Consider the following 18,954-nt stretch of genomic DNA (forward strand, 5'->3'; position numbering starts at 1 on the left):
CTGCCATCTCTGCAGATGGTGAAAGGATTCCTCCTACACTGATTTATAAGGGAGAAGGAGATCTACAAGATACATGGCTTGATGATTTCAACCCTCATGAGCAAACAGCCTATTTTGCAGCCTCACCCAACGGCTGGAGCAGTGATGACTACGGGCTTAGCTGGCTGGAGATATTTAATAAGCATACGAAGGCAAAGGCTGATAGAGGAAGAAGGCTTCTTATTGTTGATGGCCACTCCTCTCATATCAATATGCGCTTTATCGACTACGCAGATAAAAACCGTATCCTTCTTGCAATCCTTCCTCCGCATTCAACTCATCGATTACAACCATTAGATGTTGGAGTTTTTGGGCCACTGGCTAAGGCATACTCCCAAGAGATCGATACCCTTCTCCGTTGCAGCTATGGGTATTCATCAATGAGGAAGAGAGATTTCTGGAGGCTCTTTTATACAGCATGGTGTAAAGCAGTAACACCTGAGAACGTTAAGGCTGCATTTCAAACAACGGGTATCTACCCCTTCATGCCTGAACAGATATTAAAATATTTCAAACGAAGACCAATTACCCCTCCAGACCTGGTTGCTCCTCCTACCCCTACTACTGTTCGAGGCCTCCGCCGTCAAATTAAGAAGGTTTACCGCAGGCAATCGCGCCTCTCAATCAATATTCAAAAGGTCATTCATGCTAGTGAAAGACTGGTCTTCCAGAATGAGATATTAGCCCATGAAAACAGGTCTCTTCATGCAGTAATACAAATGGAGAAGAAGCAAAGGAAGAGAGGTAAAGCAATGGGCTTGTTTGATAAGGAACGGGCTGGCCAGGCGCAGTTCTTCTCTCCGTCTAAAGTTGAAGCAGCCAGGCAACGGGCTCTTAATATAGAGCATGAAAAACAAGATAAGATAGCGCAGGCTGAACAATCAAAGCTTCAGCGTACAATTCAGAAGGATGTTAAAGCCCAGGAAGCAGCAGAAAAGAGAGCTCAAAGGTTGATAGAGCAACAGCAGCGAAAGGAAGCCCATGAGGAGGCTCGTAAAGAGGCTGCAGCGCAGCGCGCAGAGGCTGCGATTGAACGGAAGCGTAAAGCGGGTGAACAAGCAGCGGAACGGATGGCCAAGAAGGCCAGGAAGGCTGAAAAGAACGCCTTAAGCCCTATCTCACCTTCCCGATTAGGAAAGAAGAAGACTTCACCTACGAAGGTGGCTCCAATCGATCCTATTCCTTCAATACCACCCTTCCTATCCCAACCCCGGGCAAGCCGTTCCGGGCGAGTTATCAAGCCCAACACTCGTTTATTTTCTTAACCTTACTAATTTATATGTAATTTGGAACCCTACTATCGTTATTTAATAGCTAATTTAATTCGTTATTTACGTTGTGTTGAAATAGGTTGATATTTAATATATGCAGCGATTTGGATGGGGTGGCCAAAGCGCCGGTCATTAGGTGGTGGCGGTCATTCGGTGGTGAACCACGTTAACTAAATAAGTCGCGATAAGCGCTTACTAACCTAAACGTCATATATTGATTTTATGCTCATCCAGATTCTAAACCCCGCGACAGTTCACTGGTACGGTATAGATGACTTCGCACATCTTTTAGGTACAATGACTACGGCAATCGCCTTTCCGTCGCTTCAGCGACTAGATCCTAATACGCCACACACATTTATTCGACCTGTCAAAAAGATCAACGATCACCAGGATGTCCAAACATTTCTATCTTCTCTCGCCTACAGAGATATTATGATCTTTATCTTACAATTGAACCGCTGTATGCTCCCCTCTAAAACGCTGGATGAAGAAGGGAATACCGCGGAGGTGGAAGTGTGGACACTAGATTCAGACTCTATCGACTTCTCAGAGCCTGTTCGTCGTCTGCAATTGCTGTTATCAAAACTAGAGTCTCTCATTGACGAAGTGGCGCCAGATACGGGGCCTCGGCGATTTGGGAACATCAGTTTTCGAAAATGGTGTGAAGAAATGGAGTCACGTACTGCTACTATTATGGACGAATGTTTACCTCCAGAAATCCTTCAGCAGAAATCTGAGGACGGGGAAACGGTAACGGCCAAGGAGGAGTTGATGGCATACCTAACTGGTAGTTTTGGAAGTTCACAAAGGCTAGACTATGGAACAGGTCATGAACTGAGCTTTTTGGCCTTTCTTGCGTGTCTTTGGAAGCTCAACGGGTTTGCTCGAGCGGATCCCGGCGAAGAAGAAAGAGGTATTGTTGTGGGAGTTATCGAACCGTATGCTATTCCGCGCTCGGATAGTGACATTCATGGGCTAATTTCCATGATATAGATATCTTAGGCTAGTTCGCCGCTTAATCCTAACATACACACTGGAACCAGCCGGTTCACACGGAGTCTGGGGACTAGACGACCATTCCTTCATCTCATATGTTTTAGGCTCAGCTCAACTGTCTCCAGCTATTGCGCCTACTGAACCCACTCCAACTGAAGGTTCTCTTCCAAACGCTCCTGCAACAGCTGACGTAGCCAAATTAAACATAGTCGAGAAAGAGCGGAAATCAAACATGTACTTTTCAGCTATTGGCTTCATCCATGATGTCAAGAAAGGCCCATTTTGGGAGCACAGCCCGATGTTATATGATATTTCTGGTATCAAGGACGGCTGGGGAAAGATCAATAAGGTGATGATTGCCCTTCGTACGTCATTCCCTATAAGCCCCGTTGCTAACTCTCCGAAATTCACTACAGGGTATGATCAAAATGTACAACGCGGAGGTTCTTTCAAAATTTCCGGTAGTGCAACATTTCCCCTTTGGGTCATTATTTGTTTGGAAACAGGACCCAAATGCAATACCAGCTGCACCATCTACTCATACGTCAAGCGGCCCACAGGCTCGAGCTCATGTGTCCGCGCAACCGCCTCCGCCTTCCTACCCAGATGCGGGGACACGAGCTCCCTGGGCCGCCAAACCTAGTGGTTCTGGGATGGGGGATCCGCGTGGAGGTAGTTTCCCGTCTCAGGCTGCCTCTGCGGCACCTCTGGCTCACCAAATTCCAAGCACAAGAGCCCCATGGGCCATCCAAGATTCCAAACCACGAAACCCGCCACCTCGGGAGCCATTTCCGGCTCCGTCTAATGCATCAGACAGTAAACTCGAGGCTCAAGTACTGTGAGGCGCTTTCGGTGAAGCCAGGTATAGGATGGATGTTCAGGGACCAGGATGCACAAAATTGAGGTGTGGCCACGACAAGATCAGAAGTGCGGTTGTATACAATATGATGTATGCTGTCAAATCGAAGCAACGGAAGTCAAAAATAGAAGAAAACGTTCGCTTTGAATAAAGATCGAACTTTCCACGCTAAATTAGAAAATTGGTAAATCAATGTTAAACACAGGGGTATCATGCAAGAAACAACATCAGACTCCAACCAATGCAAATAACGTAAATGGTCTAGGTATAAATATGTATTCAATCCGCAATCAATCTGATTCCGATCCGTAATCCACGAGTGCGCGGAACGACGAGTTGTTTGAGACACGGTCATGAGATGGTGCTTGAGAATGGGTATCATTAACCTTGCCACATTCGTTGCTCACTAAGTCGTCACCGCTCCCCACTTTAATGCTGCCATCCTTATTATTATATTCCTCATCCCTAATATTTAGCGTTCTCTCCTCGGCCACTTTGTTTGCTCTTTTCTTCTTTATGGCACCGGATGGTTGCTGCCAAACCGTATCGTCCGTAAGGAGAAATGGATCAATTGTTGCTTTCGTGTTACCCCTCAACTCTTGCTGGAGTAGGGCTTTTTTCTCCGCAACTATATCTTCTGCTTTTTTCCGCTTCTTCAATTGACCATCTTTGACCGTATTTGCTTGTTTATTCGGTGAGGAAGTAGAGGTACTGAAAAGTGGTTTTGTTCGAAGTTTTGACGGCAAGGAGAAAGGGGAGCTTTTGCGATCGCCGTGTGGCCCAAATTCAACCACTCCAGCACGTATACGGTCAGCTTCGGTCTCATCCAATAAATCGACCCCAAGGCTAAATTTATCCTTGAGCGCTTCCGTCTCCGACTGTGTTGCTTCACGCCTTTTTCTCTCTGCCCTAAATGCTCTTCGAAGCTTTCTTGAGTTTTCGTATGGATCTTCCCAATCTCGATCCTGTTGTTTCAGTAATTCCTCCATTCTCATTTTTTCTGTCATATATTTATTCTCGTCGGCGACTTTTCCCTCCAGTGCTGTGAATGGATTTATGGGCTCATCCTCTCCTGTCTGTCCAGGCATCCGTACTCGAATTTCCCCCGCCCCAGTAGTAGTTTCTTCGTACTCTCCTCTCCCCATCTCCGCCACAACTTTTCGTCGAGCTCCTTCCGTGACCACATATTCAGTGTGCTGGGGGTCAGTTCGAATCTCAATCCATCCTCCGCATACACTATGTTTCATGCGGAAGCTGTATATGGGGGTGGAATAGTAGTTTCCAACTTTCTTCTTGAGAGCGTTGAACCGTACCCCTTGCCCAATTATCACAGATTCGGCTGGCTGGCAAGTCGAACACCAAATGGGGAACGGCATTTCAAATCTGACAGTGAGCTGTCCGGTTGTCTGCAAATGTCGGGCTCGCGACCCAAGAGCATGTTTGCCAGCGAGCTTGTTTCCAGAGACAACACCTTCCTGGTCCGGAGGGACATATCTAGCTCATGGTTAGCCGTTTAAGCATTCCTCTAGTTAGGCCGGTGCAGCCAAGGAAGACCCGAGAACTAACCGTCCCATATCTAATGAAAGAAATGTTAGTGATTGTTTATCAAGCACTTGAGTGAAGACATACTGAAACCCTGCATTTTGCTAGAGACCCTGAAGGATTTCCCTTTCAAGCCAAATTAACTGCCTGAAAACTGTGAGGCTCTGTCCAAAGCAGTTGACGAGGCCGTGTACTCGACACACGAATGTGCGCATGAGTTAGTTCCATATATATTCTTCATCCAGCTTTTTGGTCCCCGGGAGTGGGCGTCATCAAGGTCGTGCACACGTGACCACTCAATATAAAATAACTTTCTGACCGTTATTAAAATGTTTCCAAGCTACAACGCACATCTATATCAACATTATATTCTAATGAAATTATGTGACTACTTTAACTAAAGGTAGTATCAGACGGCCCTACATGTTCCAGTCTCCACCTCGCAGACGATATGCAAATCGTCAACACTCTCTCCAATATGTACTTTGACTCCCTTTCCATTCGCTGAAGCTTTCCAATCCTGGGCGATCACGTCCCAAATACTCAAGTCCTTTCGCGTGAGCTCCATCTTTACCACCTCCTCCTGTCCTGGGCTGAGGGTTGATGTTTTCTCGAATTGACGTAGCTGCAATTTGGGCGTGTCTGCAGCCAGCGTGGCCGGCAACTCGATGTATAACTGAGCCACGGCACGGCCGGGTGCTTTACCCGTGTTCTTGACCTTAACTGCCGCTGTGAATACTACATCCCACAGAGCTGGATTTCCTCCCTGTGAACCTCCAGCTCTCGGATCAGGCTGTGGCGTTGACTGATACCCCTTCGGATAAGTGAATTTTGCGTTGGCCTTGACGCTGGCCGGGTTGTCAAGGTATGGGTACAGGTACCGCCATATCCGATTGAAGTTTTTCGGCCAGGCGACTTCTGAACTGTTTGGGATCTTATCCGTGTATATCGGTGTCGTACCCTTCGGCATCCGAGCGGGAGGGTATTCGGACAGCTGAGTTCCCATGGCCAATGTTGCCTCGCTGAAGCCGAAGGTTGTGTATGAAAGCCCATATCCAAATGGGTAACGGACCGCTTTATTTTCTTTTTGGAAGTGGCGGTAGTCAACGAACAAGCCCTCGATGAAAGTATCCTGGATCTGTCCAAATGGCTGGTTGATGAGTGCAGAGCTTGGTGCATAATCTGATTCTGATTTGGGGATTGTGTATGGGAGATGGCCACTAGGACTAACATCGCCAAATAGAATGTCCGCCACAGCATTACCAGCTTCTTGCCCGGGGAGATGGGCAATAAGTACGCTCTTCACTGTTGGTAGATCAATCCATTTCTCTAGAATGGTTGGCCCAACCGTGTGCACGACAACGACAACGTTGGAAAATTTCTTAGCAGCTTCCTGAATCAGTTCGTCCCCTCCGTACCAGAGGTACAGTCCAGCATAACTTCTGTCGCCAGGGTTCCTTTCAACGGTAATGTAATTTTCACCAGAGTCAGAATTGACGAAGACAATGGCAACATCTTCAGGTTTTACCTTAATATCTGAAGGAAATCTGTTTGTGATATAGGATTTGGCGGTGCTGGACCTGTTCTTGATAGCCTCTTCCGGGGTGCTCAAGTATGGCAACCTGGCAGTTCCACTACCCCAGCCCATGGTAAGAACTCCCTTGTTACAACCCTTGTCAGCGCAGAAGTTGATCCCATTTGGATTAGTGCCTGCATCTTCTCCGAAAATCGTCAAGGAGGCGGTTGTCTTTAATGGCAGCAGGTTATCTTGGTTCTTGACAAGTGTGATACCGTCTCTCGCAATAGCTCTGGCAATTTCCCGGTGGTTTCCCTGGACATCAACGAATTTATTAACAATACCTGTTGGAGAAAATACTGCCCCGGGATATAGAAGACCGCTCTCTTCCTGGGTATTGGTTGAGAAGTTTGGTTCTGGGAAATCTTTATCCTGCCCAAATTGGAACCAAGTCGCCACGATTCGGGTAACCTAGAGAAGTAAGTTAGATCATCCGTTGCGTGCTTGTCCCCTTCCTGGGATGTTATTATAACCATGGAGGCGGGGGAGTATGTCTGCAAAGAGCCGTACCATATCGTTCAGTCGCTCCAAAGGAACGGTGCCGTTAAGGACTGACCGTGAGAGCTCGTAAGACCAGAAGGTACTTCCAGTCAATGGGACTGCACCATCACCTGGCATAGCCATATCAAGTCCTGCTAATGCCGAAGAGACCCCGCCAATTTGGCCAAACCAGTCACTCATGACGAGCCCTTGGAAACCAAGCTCATCTTTGAGAATGCCATTAATAAGAAGACTATTATGGCTACAGGTGGAGCCGTTCACCTATAAAACAATAGTCAGTACTCCGTACAATGGCGGCGATGAAACCAGCGGGAAGTGCGTGGATGGGCGCAGTACATCATTATAAGCCATCATCAATGCACCAACTCCGGCCTTGACAGCTTCCGCAAAGGGCCATAGGTATAGTTCATGCAGTGTTCGGTCATCGATATTAGATGAGTATCCACGCTGCACCACATTGGACATCCGGTACATTTCCTGCTCGTTTCCTACAAGGTGTTTCACTGTCGCTATCACGCCAGCTTTTTGAACACCCTTAATAGTCAGAGCACCACCGATAGCTTGGAGTGAAGGGTCAGCACCAAAGCCTTCCCAATTCCTACCACCTCGCGGTTTACGGCCAAGTGGCCCAACGGAAGGACCGAGATGGATATTGACACCTTTCCCGCGGAACTCTTCGCCCATGGCGACACCACGTTCGTACATGAGCTTTTTATCGAAAGTTGCTCCAACAGTGATTCCAGCAGGAAAAGCCGTGTTGTGGTCCGTGTTTCGCAGGCCTAGGGGCCCATCTTGGAGACAGAGCTTCGGGATACCGAATCGCGAAGCACTACCTGTCTGGCCGACGCAAGGACCCATGAAGATTCCCGTTCCAGTTGTCAAGTTCACCTTTTCCGCAAGGGTCATGTTTGCGACGACTATAGCTGCTTTCGCATACGCTGCCTGCCATTCTGGGACCCAGCCTCCCTTCGGAGTTGGATAGTAAGGGGGCGATCCATAGCCAGGAGGAACATCAGCGCGTATGCTTTTGGTCGCAGAGGCCGATGATTCAGGAGTATTCGCAGAGGCGAACGAGAAGATAAGAAGAAAATGAAAAAGAGTGCTCCATATATAATTAATGAACGACATGATATATAACTATGCGCATCTCGATATACAAAAGGTGACCGCAAGATACTCTGTTGAAGGATTACCCGCGCATCACTATGGGGATCGGGGTCGTATTTAGACCCTCAGCCATGCGATCGCAGACGGCAGATGATATATTAGCCACCAGCTACCACCAAGTAAAACGGTAGGGTTTCTTCCCGGTTATCATGCCCACGTCTGCAGCCACCAAGCCCAGGGCCGGTAGATCACAATGCAGCCATCGATGATCGTAGCTGGCCCCTGCCGAACCTCTCGAGCTCTGGTGGAAATGTGATTCCACATGGTTCAGCCATTCAGCGTGCTGATAGATGGTTACCCACGATCCTCGCTTGGATGTAACTCGAGCATCAAAATAGATCGTGGCATCCATACGGGGTAGCTTGCGATGCTTTTTCTGCATCATGTGCCTGAGCCGAAAGTTATCCCAATTTTGAGTACGACGGTAGATAGTCACGCCCCGCAAACCGAAGTCGGCCCCTGAAAGCAATAGCGCGATCGATAATGCTGGGATAATCGTACCAAGCAATATATAGATGTGTGGCCTCGCCGGCGTTTAAAAGTTGGGCGACTCCGTTGAACCGCGAGCCTAGTCCGAGCTTGAGGCGGGCTCCCTGAACGTTCGTTCCTTAGCTAGGGGTTCTATGCAGATAAAGGGGGTTACTCCGGGTGCATTCAGCTTGGCGATATAACCAGCCACGAGGACTCACGGCATGCCCGTACAAGAAGACCACGCCGACTACTCCGTATTCATGTTTATGGTGCATGCCTGTCAAATGGACGTCTAACAGTTTCTTAAAATCAGGCAGTCTATACTGAAACAAAAACAGCTGGGACATATGTTGAAGGCGATGGCTGCCCTTAGGTTATTCGGCACTAGGAGAAATATCCAGGGAATAACCATGACATCTTGGACAGCGCTGAGGCACTGATCTCGGTTGGCTTCGTACTAAGACCGAACTTCGCGCTACCCGCAAGGTGTTTGCCCTTGACCAGGTCGTCGTGCTCATCCTTCGTCAACTCGTCCAAGACAGCACCGATAAAGTGTCTCGCGTTCACGGCGTTTGCTTTCATATTACCCATGACCATCTCCACGGTGACATCCTCAGTGCCGGAATGCCAGCAGTCGTAATCGGTTGACATGCAGATCATCTGATATGCCATTTCGGCTTCACGTGCTAATTTGGACTCTGGCAAGCAGGACATGTTGATGACACTGCCACCCCAGGCGCGGTAGAGGTTGCTTTCTGCGCGAGTGCTGAACTGAGGGCCCTCTACAGTCGGATAAACAGGTTGGTCAGTGTTTGTTTGCTTGCTTTCGGGCTGCATCTTCCGATGCTTCGGAGCAGCAAGTGAAAAGTAAACCGAAATTTTAAAAAGAAAAAAAAAGAAAGGAAAACATACCCATGCAGATCAAGGTACCGCGATCGTGTAGGACAACGCCTTCTCCTTCCAAACTATGGCCGCAAGCCCTAAAAACTTTGGCCATTTTCTCGTCGAATGGGTCAGCAAACCCAACATGATTGACAATGCCATCCTCGAAGAATGTCCACGGCCTGACTCCCTTGGTGCGGTCGATCACTTGATCTGGGATAACGAAGTCTCTAGGTTTAATTTCCTCCTGTAGACTACCAACTGCGGAGAACGCAACAACACTTCGTACTCCGATGGATCGTAGGGCAGCGATGTTTGCACGGCTAGGAACTTCATGGGGAGAAAGCTGGTGGTGAACTCCATGCCGGCTGATAAATGCAATTGGGACAACCTTGCCGGTGGTAGAACAGGTGTGGTGGAGGATGGAGACAGGCGAGGATGGATCACCCCATGGCGTTGTGAGGGTGAGGGTAGCGACTTTGGTGAAATGGGGGAGTTCGCTCAGTCCAGTGCCGCCAATAACACCGATATGGACGGGCTCTAGCAACAATAATCGTTAGAATCGGGATCTCATTTGAAGCAATCGGCGCAATTGAATCCGAATCAACGAAGAACCGTGGAGGGGCATGGAGGGGCAGATGTGCGCGAGGGAATTGGCGTCGTAGATTAGGAGTAAAACCTTTGTAAGTGTCGGAAACAGCAGCCATGGCTAAGACGGCTTGTCCTATATATTATTGTCCGTAGGTTATATGTTTGAAGTTTGCAACTTGGAGCTTGGAATAATTGATCGTGATGATGGCATGAGGGGCAACAGTTTTTTATATCCGATCTATTGCTGAGTCAGCCCCCCTGAAGGATGGGCAATTCCCGTTGATAGTTGATCGAGTAAATAATTGATATGAAGGCTTATTATTAGATTGGATACGGCTGAAATGGGAGAGACACTGTCAATGTCACTTTACTCCGCATACTGCATGTCTTCGTGGAATAATATTATGGTATATATTACCTAACCAATATTCAGATATATACTTCAATGTCGACTGAACGAGCAATGCTAGAAGGGCCCTAAAGGGTCGCAGCATAGATACTTCTGCAGATCCAGGTCAACTGCAGTTACCAAGATGACTGTATCCCTTTACTGTCAAAGGGCGACTCTTCCGTTTTACCTGGCAAGCCCGTAGCTGGTGTACATGGCAATCTCGATGCTAGAAGCCTGAGAAAAAAGCCGAAATGCACGCCCAAAGGCTCGAAAGATATTGCCTTACCACCAGGCCCGGATTCCAAGGCGGAAGGACAGGGCGTAAGGAGCTGATATATCCATTGGTACTCACCGACCAATACATGGGTGTAATAGACGGACCACGTCTAACGATGTTAACCGTATGTATTCTGAGCGGCTAGGTTTAGTCAAAGACAACCTTCTTCCCCTGAAAAGCAGCTTGAGTCTTCGTTTCCTTGCGCTTCATCGCAGCTTGCCATGAAGGATGAAGTGGCTTGTCATCGTTGGGCTTCTTAAAATTGGACGCAGGCCTCGCGGGCTGTTCCTGTGGCGCAGACGATCTCACTACTTCACGTCGTTTACCACCAGGTATCTTGTTTCTGCCGTACTTCCCTCTTGTGTCTTCCTGAGACGTAGCGCCTCGCCGCATATCCCAACCGCTATCACGATTTTTGCTCTGATATTGTTCCTTGGCCTGGTTTTGGATATGTTTGGCGCTGGCGCCGTATTTTTTCTCCCACAACTTCCGTCGCGCTTGTTGACCCATCCTGTTCTTCCGTACTGGGAGCGCGGATGGATCGTCGTTTTCCGGTTCGGATTCAGAGCCAGACCAGTAACCTCCCATGAGCGTAGGTAGGAACGTCGTAGCCGTCGTAGCAGTCGTAGATTTTTGTTTTGTTTTGGAGGTTTTGGTAGTGATCTCAGCGGAATCATCGGATGCAATTGATGGTGTGGGAGATAGTGATAGATCGGCGATTGGGTTGTATTTTGCTGTCGTGGGTTTTGGCATATCATCCTCTTCTTGGGCGCTCTCGTCATCCTCATCTGAACCAGATGCGACTAGCCCGTCAAAGCGGGATAAATCCTCTTCTTCACTTCCTTGAGAGGCATCCGACTCCTCGTTTATTCCTTCATCATCGCTCATCTCTACATCCTCATCCGCAGGTTGCGTAGGCTGTTTATCATCCCCTATTGTACCCTTCTTCTTCGGCGGCTGATCTCCAGATAAACCAAGTATATCGCGTATCTCGTTCATTAGCCCTGGAAAGACTTTCTTGACGGGGTTAGAGTTGAACAGGCGAGCTGTAACATTAGCTTCGGCATCGCTCTTTTTTTCTTCGTTCTTAGCTATACGGTCTGCAAGTTTCAGGTGGATGAACGCAGGAGATTCTGCAATTCGTTTTGTTTTCGTCATTTGCTTGATTAGGTATCTTTCGGCGGTTTTATGTAAATCCAATGCCTTGAATAGTTTGTTAGAATTCTTTCTAAGCTCATGATTCTATTGTCATGATTGCGTGCCGCACCTTTAAAGCTTCAACTTCGTTCATATGCCGATTCAATAGCATTCTGTCACTCTCCTGTCTCGCAGTTTTCTCCCTCCTCCCCAGCTTCTGTCGTTCGAATCCTCTGGCGACCTTGAGCGCACGATGGAGCAACACCACGCCATGTTGAACCTTTTGTTCCAGGCGTAGTCGTTGGAGTCTGAGTTTTTTATCACCCCAGTTATATGAATCATCGCCTTCTGGGGCATCACGCTTTCGTTTGGCCATATTCGTCTGCTTTCTGTGGTCGTGGTGGCTGGTTGCGCAGTAACTACAAGTTGATTGAAGTTGGGAAGTCGAAGATTTGCGCCAAGATATTTTTTTTTAACCTTCCCATCTTATCTTTTGATAGATACCGTAGAAAATGAGATTTATATAGGAGACCATCTGCGTCGAATACAAGTTAAAGGCAGTCAAGTAAATCCTGAGTGGAAATTTTGGGTATTCATTTTTCTATCCCTGATTTTTGGATGCTATAATTAAGAGCGCACGCTGCGAGAAAGCTTTCATCCCCGAAATACCGCTCAATTAATCGCTCTCGGCGCAGTGTATAAATCTACCTAGGTAACCCAAAACATGAACGACAAGCGCTATAAAATTAACAGGGGAAAGCAGTATTATTCTAATATGTAGTCATCCGGTACTCGATTCGCTAAATTCGCTCATTTCACGAAGTAGTCGTCATTTCGTAGGTCTTCCTCTTCAATAAAACCGATAATTTTGTCGGTTGCCTCGTTGACAACACCAATTATACGTCCTCGGCGGTGTACTGTATTGCCGTCTGAATCTCGTTTTGTAGTAGGGGTTGACATCAGTTTGCTGACGTCATTGGATTGCTTGTCTTGGTCGAGAATCCGTCGGACGTCACCAACTGTGCAGGTATCGGGTACTCGTATCCATTCTGCGCTATCGTACCCAATAGGGACCTCTCGGTCGATATCATCGATACTATCATCCGGATCATTACGTGCAACCAAAGTCCGGATTTGGCGAGGCGAAAGGATGCAGCTAGGGTGTATAAACGCCCATGATTTAGATGTAGAACCACGAAGAGCAGCACGCATCACGTCGACGACGCGTAGTGGATACTCAGGCTTTGGCGAGGCAGTGGGAATTAAATGGAGAGGTGTAGCGAGGTTCGCTACTCGCTGTGCGGAAGTCCCTTGGGCTGTTGGTGTGGTCGGCTCCGGTTCATCCTGGAGACCGGCGAGGGACATCGACCGTGATGATGTAGCCGATATAGAAGTAAGAGGGGTTGTGGTGCCGGACATAGACGATGAAGCAGCCGCAGCTGCTGCTCCAATCGCGCCACCTGGGTGGTAACTTTTGAAAACCTCGGCCGGGCCTCGGCCGGGTGTTGTGTGAAGCCGCCGTGCTACTGCGAGAGCTAATGCATCGCCAACTGCTAGAGCAACAGTGGTCGAGCTAGTAGGAGCACAAACGCCGAAAGATACCTCTTCGGGTTCGTGAATCGGTGAAGGAAGTAGTATCGTATTTGCACTGCTAGAGCCAGCTAATAGTGCACATGACGACCGCTGTTTATGTGCCGTGATGACTATCACAGCCGTTGTTGAAGGGAGATGTGGAAGGACGAGTAATAGTTCGGATGTTTTTCCGGAGTATGTGATGAACAGGACCGTGTCCGTCTAGATGAAGGCCAGACTTTAGCACAAGCTCCGGTAGGTCAGTCTCATCAGTGTCAAATATATATTGAACTTACCGGTCTCACCATGCCAAGGTCTCCATGTAGCGCTTCCGTTGGATGCAGGAACGTACAATAGATTCCTAGGCTGTTCATAGTCGCAACAACCTTTTGGCCTATTTTCCCGCTCTTTCCAACTCCACATACGATCAACTTCGATCCGGCATTGATCGTGCTGGCAATCTGTTCCACAGCACGCTCCATGTTATTCCGCGCTAGGTCGTTGGTGGTGTAGACTCGCTCAAGGTTCTCGAGGGCGGCCCGTTCCGTAGAAATGACATGGATTGCGGTCTCTATCGATGCAGGATGAGGCACGGCCGATGGTATGGAATCGACTTCGGGATCCGGCGGAGTCATGGGTAGAGGTGGGATTAGGCTAGACTTGATGCTCTGTGAGTTCACCGGGATTATCGGGGGGGACATTGGTGAGAGCTGGCGAAGGCGTTTCCTGGCGTAGAGCGTGGAAACCATGTTGGGCTCAGTATTCATCCAAAAATAGGATGCGTAGATATCGACCGTGAGGGAGTTTAATCACGGAGGGGTGTGTGTATTGACCGCCTTCCCAGACACAAGGGGGGAAGATATCGGCCCCGCGGCGAGAGATAAAGATAAAACCGAGCACTGTTCGGCTAACGAAAGGATGGATGTCCGGGACAACAGCAAGATACGAAACCCAGGTATGACAGTGACCTCATGTATTCGTCATTTCCGGAGTAGAGAAAATGGTTCAGGGCCTCGGAGGTTGGACGGAGGAATGAAATATCCGAAAGGAGGAGAAATCCAAGGACGATTTTGCCTCAGGTCCGCCTGACAGGGCAGGGATGCAAGCGCATGCCAGCCAATGGACACGCCACCTTGGATGGTCTGGTAATCAGGATGCTATTGTTAAACAGCCGGAGAAGTATGGTGGCATCAAAGGAAAAAAACCCGCTGCCTCCGCCGCTGTCCAGGGCGCAAATATATAGACTTGGAGGAACCGTCGAGGGACGAAAAAAAAAAGCGCGAACTGTTTTAGATTGATAAGATCAAGGTTTATGATTAGTCACTGTGGGCGGGAGGTGTCCATGGCTCATGGATATTCTCCGCTCTCTTCCTGTCGCCGATGCCGTGTGTTTGGAGACGTCTTGCGGCGTAGATATGGTAGAGCCAGCGAGATAGGCGCAGAGGATAGGAGGCGGTGGAGGGCGTGACAAATCCATCGGGGAGCTGGGAGTTTGTTATCCAGACTAGTTGGATCGCCTTGCACGTACACCCCGAGGCTTTTTACGTACTTGGTTAGCAGTATCTCTGGCAAGGGGAACAGACGGAGCGAGTTGGGGGGGATGCTGAGGAATCCTAAACTCTCTTTGCGGCCATGATGGCCCGTTGCAGGGCCAAGTGTGATGATATGCATGTTGCCATATGCCATCTGGATGGAATCAACTCAAAAAGCAACTTCAAAGAGCCACCATTGACGCATGTGCAGGTAGGATGGGAGGGGGAGCTTCAAGTTGAAGTATCGATTGAGAAAATAGAATTACATCGCCTAGTAATACAAAAGGGGGCGTCCAAAAAAAAAAAAAAAGGAAGCGATTGATTCCAGGTCCGTCGGACGGAAATATGCCGTCGCCCGTCTTCTTGTATAGAGAGCGAGAGAGAGGTCACTTCAATGGTTTGACGCCTTTGTGGATGGCTGCAATGCCCAGCGAGAGGTTCTCGTAACCATCTCCGGGAGTGATGAAGCCCGCCTTGCGAATCATTCCGCGGAACTGCTCCTGGCTGGGGAACCTTTCGATGCTCTCGACCAGATACTGGTAGCTGGCGCGGTCTCCGGCCACCAGCTGGCCGATCAACGGAATTGCACTGAAACTCCATCGCTTATACACTTCGTCGACGACGCCAACGGTCACCTTGCTAAATTCGAGACACGCGAAGACGCCGCCGGGCTTGAGGACGCGGTAGGCCTCTTCCAGTGCGGCCTGCTTGTTGGTGAAATTACGGATGCCAAACGCCACAGTGTACAGGTCGACGGAGTTGGAAGGAATGGAAGGCATCGACTCCGCGTTGCCCTGCATGAACGAGAGTCTATCGGTGTTATAGTATGGGGTGTCGAGGCTTCGTTTCTTGCCCTCCGTCAACATGTCTGGGTTGATATCGGCAACCGTCACCCGGGTGTGCTGGTCGTGCTTGATGTTGGTGGCATGGTCGAGCATGCGGAATGCAATATCTCCAGTCCCGCCTGCAACGTCGAGGATATTCCATCCGTGAAGGGCCACATCGCTGCTGCCGGTCTGGCTGGGGCTCTCTCGCGCGTACTGTCGACCCGGGTTCAGTGACCGCACAAAGTAGTCCTTCCACAGTCTGTGAATGCCCAGTGACATGAAATCGTTCATCGTATCATAGGAACCGGCTACGGAGCTGAAGACGGCGCCAACTAGGGAAGACATCCGTGTCAGCAACAGAGTGTTCTGACCAATTGAACCAGGGATCCTACCTCTCGACTCCTTATCGGACTCCCGCACCGTCTCGAAGCCAAAGTGCGTCTTCCGGTCCTCGGGCTGCTGCCCTGGGACCTGGAGGCGAGCAGAGCAGGAGAAACATCTGTAGGGGGGTTGGGGGACTAATGGCCGTCTCTTAGCACACCAGTGCAGGCCACGCCATGCACTCTTCGAAGCCATCTTGGTTGTTGCTGTCTCTTCCTCGCTTTTCTCTCTCTCGTCTTTCTTCCTTCTTTTTCGTCCATTTCGCGAGCTTCCAAAAGCTTCAAAACCAGAGCTCCGCTTATGTAAGTACTTATGTAAGCCTTATGTAAGATGGATCGGTCTAACTATATTCCGACGCCTTATTAGTCATATCGGCAAAACTATAGTCCGTTGTCTTACTCGCCATAACACGTGATCTACGTTCTCCTATTGAGTCATAGACGCAGGTCCTGGTCTTTTCCTCCAGCGAAGTTGGCCACATAACTTACACGAAGTAATCCAGGACTTACTCTGTCTGTTCTGCCTTCGCTTTCCTTTTTGCTCCAAGTTCGATCTCCTACCACTTTAATTCTTTTCTTTTTTTACTTCTTTTTTTAATTTCTTTTTCTCTTGATGAATGACTAAGCCGTCACCTGACTTCTCATAGCCGACGCCAGCCGAACCTGGGCTTTCCCAAAAGGGCAAGTAACGAAGTCGCCCACCTTTCGCCCAAAGCGGGAAGAAACATCCTGGATTGTTCGTTTCTCTTGCATCTCCAGCTTCATCTTCGTTGACACTTGGGATATCGCTGTCGGCGCAGAGGAACCGGACCTCATAGGACTTCACTCAGACCTCAATTGATACCCTGACCAGACAGTACAGACAGCATCATGGCCCTCCGCTTCCTCCGCCCCGCCCAGGGAGCTCTGCTGCGCGCCTCCAGACTGCCTGTGAGCAGAGTACGATGGGCCAGCTCGGTGTCGCAGGCGCCAGGTTCAGACCAGTCAGTATATACTGCTACTTCTTGAAGATGTTCTATGCAGGCGCTAACAGGCTGTGCGGGTTGGTAGTGTTCGCTTTCCAGGCGCCGTGAACAGCAAGTTCACCTCTGAGATGTCCTTCGTCACCCCAGCTTCAAACCCTGCCATTCCTACATACAGAGTCATGGACTCCGAGGGTGTGATTGTTGACAAGTCGAGGGGTCCCCCAGACGTCAAGGACGAGGAGGTGTTGACGTGGTACAAGAACATGTTGAGTGGTAAGCAGCAACATATAACCATCAATTGGATTCGGAACTCTGGCTGACGGGAGACGGCGTATAGTAAGCATTATGGATATGATCATGTTCGAGGCACAGAGGCAGGGCCGTCTGAGTTTCTATATGGTATGTGTTGGCCCGAGGCTGTTATTTGGCACATCGACTTACAAGTTTGTCTAGGTTTCTGCCGGAGAGGAAGGTATTGCAGTCGGATCCGCCGCTGCCCTGTCCATGGATGATGTTGTCTTTTGCCAATACAGAGAAACTGGTGTCTTCCAGCAGCGTGGATTCACCCTGAAACAGTTCATGAGCCAGCTCTTTTCTAACCGCAACGACTCCGGAAAGGGCCGTAACATGCCTGTCCATTACGGAGGAAAGGATGTAAAGACAGTAAGTCATCTGAGTGCTGCCCATGTACGACCTGATTGCTCATCGTTTACTGCTAGCACACCATCTCGTCAACCCTGGCTACCCAAATTCCACACGCTTCTGGTGCCGCATACGCCCTCAAGCTCAAGGCCCTCCAGGATCCAAATGCTGAGAAGCAAGTGGTTGCTTGCTACTTCGGCGAAGGAGCTGCCAGTGAAGGAGATTTCCATGCCGCCCTCAACATCGCTGCCACCCGTTCCTGCCCCGTGATTTTCATCTGCCGAAACAACGGATACGCCATCTCTACACCAACCCTCGAACAGTACCGAGGTGACGGTATTGCCAGTCGTGGTATCGGTTATGGAATTGACACGATCCGTGTTGACGGAAACGACATCTTTGCCGTCCGTGAAGCCACTCTTGAAGCTAGAAAGAGGGCCCTCGAAGGCTCTATGCGGCCTATCCTCATCGAAGCCATGAGCTACCGTATTTCCCACCACAGCACCAGTGACGACAGCTTTGCCTACCGTGCCCGCGTCGAGGTTGAGGACTGGAAACGCCGTGACAACCCCATCTCCCGTCTTCGCAAGTGGATGGAGAACAAGGGTATCTGGAACGAGGATCTCGAGCGTGAAACCCGCGAACAGCTCCGCAAGGACGTTCTCGCGGAGTTCGCCGCTGCCGAGCGTGAGAAGAAGCCTGCTTTGAAGGAGATGTTCACTGACGTCTTTGAAGAGCTTACCCCTGAGGTCAAGAGCCAGCGAGAGGAGTTGAGGCGCATTCTCGAGAAGTACCCCAAGGAGTATGACGTTAGTGAATTCGAGGGTGGCCTGAAGGGTCTGTAGATGAATATTGCTGGAAATCCCGGCCGATAAACCTCAACTATACCATCTGCTCGTCGCATCTCTTTTGATTTAAAGCCTACGGTTTATACAGGCTCATCTTTTGCACTCTGCAACAGACAGATATATATATTTATCCATACAGTGAAAACCTATCCAGTGACGAGCGTGTTTTGTGGTTTTGCGTTCCCTAGGAGGAATCGCCTGGTTGATTGGCTCGATTTTTTGTCTTTTTTGAAGCGAACTAAAATGTACATACAATAGATCGAGATGCTCTTTGATGTAGTAGAGTGCGAGAAATAGAAACTTACGCTTTCGGAAGTGATAATCTAGAGGGTGCAATTGTTGATAGTACCTAGGTAGTGTAGTTCTTGACGATAGACTTGGTCTTGGAGTTGAATTATCAAATTAGACAATTGATTAAGCTCATATTAATACGTGTCTATGCGGTATCTTGAAAACAGGAATGAATCAGAAAACGACCGCAGTGA

At 49.1% G+C, this 18,954-nt stretch overlaps 5 protein-coding genes across 5 annotated transcripts; 2 read left to right on the top strand and 3 right to left on the bottom strand.

Moving 5' to 3' along the window:
* Positions 1-1,607: 1,607 nt before the first annotated feature.
* GIQ15_00875 (uncharacterized protein) lies at positions 1,608-3,212 on the top strand (the record flags this gene model as incomplete). Its single annotated transcript, XM_033548292.1, has 3 exons — positions 1,608-2,251; positions 2,307-2,674; positions 2,860-3,212. 3 exons carry the CDS (start codon positions 1,608-1,610, stop codon positions 3,210-3,212), a joined length of 1,365 nt encoding a protein of 454 aa, XP_033409243.1.
* A 7,501-nt stretch (positions 3,213-10,713) lies between these two features.
* GIQ15_00876 (bud site selection protein 22) lies at positions 10,714-12,079 on the bottom strand (the record flags this gene model as incomplete). The annotated part of the gene is made up of 2 exons (XM_033548293.1): positions 10,714-11,769; positions 11,834-12,079. 2 exons carry the CDS (start codon positions 12,077-12,079, stop codon positions 10,714-10,716), a joined length of 1,302 nt encoding a protein of 433 aa, XP_033409244.1.
* A 434-nt stretch (positions 12,080-12,513) lies between these two features.
* Positions 12,514-14,024, bottom strand: GIQ15_00877 (uncharacterized protein; the record flags this gene model as incomplete). The annotated part of the gene is made up of 2 exons (XM_033548294.1): positions 12,514-13,497; positions 13,572-14,024. 2 exons carry the CDS (start codon positions 14,022-14,024, stop codon positions 12,514-12,516), a joined length of 1,437 nt encoding a protein of 478 aa, XP_033409245.1.
* Positions 14,025-15,193: 1,169 nt separating this feature from the next.
* Positions 15,194-16,210, bottom strand: GIQ15_00878 (ubiquinone biosynthesis methyltransferase coq5; the record flags this gene model as incomplete). The annotated part of the gene is made up of 1 exon (XM_033548295.1): positions 15,194-16,210. The coding sequence occupies one exon, from the start codon at positions 16,208-16,210 to the stop codon at positions 15,194-15,196; it is 1,017 nt and encodes a 338-aa protein (XP_033409246.1).
* A 674-nt stretch (positions 16,211-16,884) lies between these two features.
* GIQ15_00879 (uncharacterized protein) lies at positions 16,885-18,466 on the top strand (the record flags this gene model as incomplete). Its single annotated transcript, XM_033548296.1, has 5 exons — positions 16,885-16,997; positions 17,065-17,252; positions 17,317-17,378; positions 17,433-17,642; positions 17,699-18,466. The coding sequence occupies 5 exons, from the start codon at positions 16,885-16,887 to the stop codon at positions 18,464-18,466; spliced, it is 1,341 nt and encodes a 446-aa protein (XP_033409247.1).
* Positions 18,467-18,954: the final 488 nt, after the last annotated feature.

Source organism: Arthroderma uncinatum (assembly GCF_011692745.1).
Source record: "Arthroderma uncinatum strain CBS 119779 chromosome Unknown scaffold1, whole genome shotgun sequence".
In the NCBI taxonomy this organism is placed as follows: Eukaryota; Fungi; Ascomycota; class Eurotiomycetes; order Onygenales; family Arthrodermataceae; genus Arthroderma; species Arthroderma uncinatum.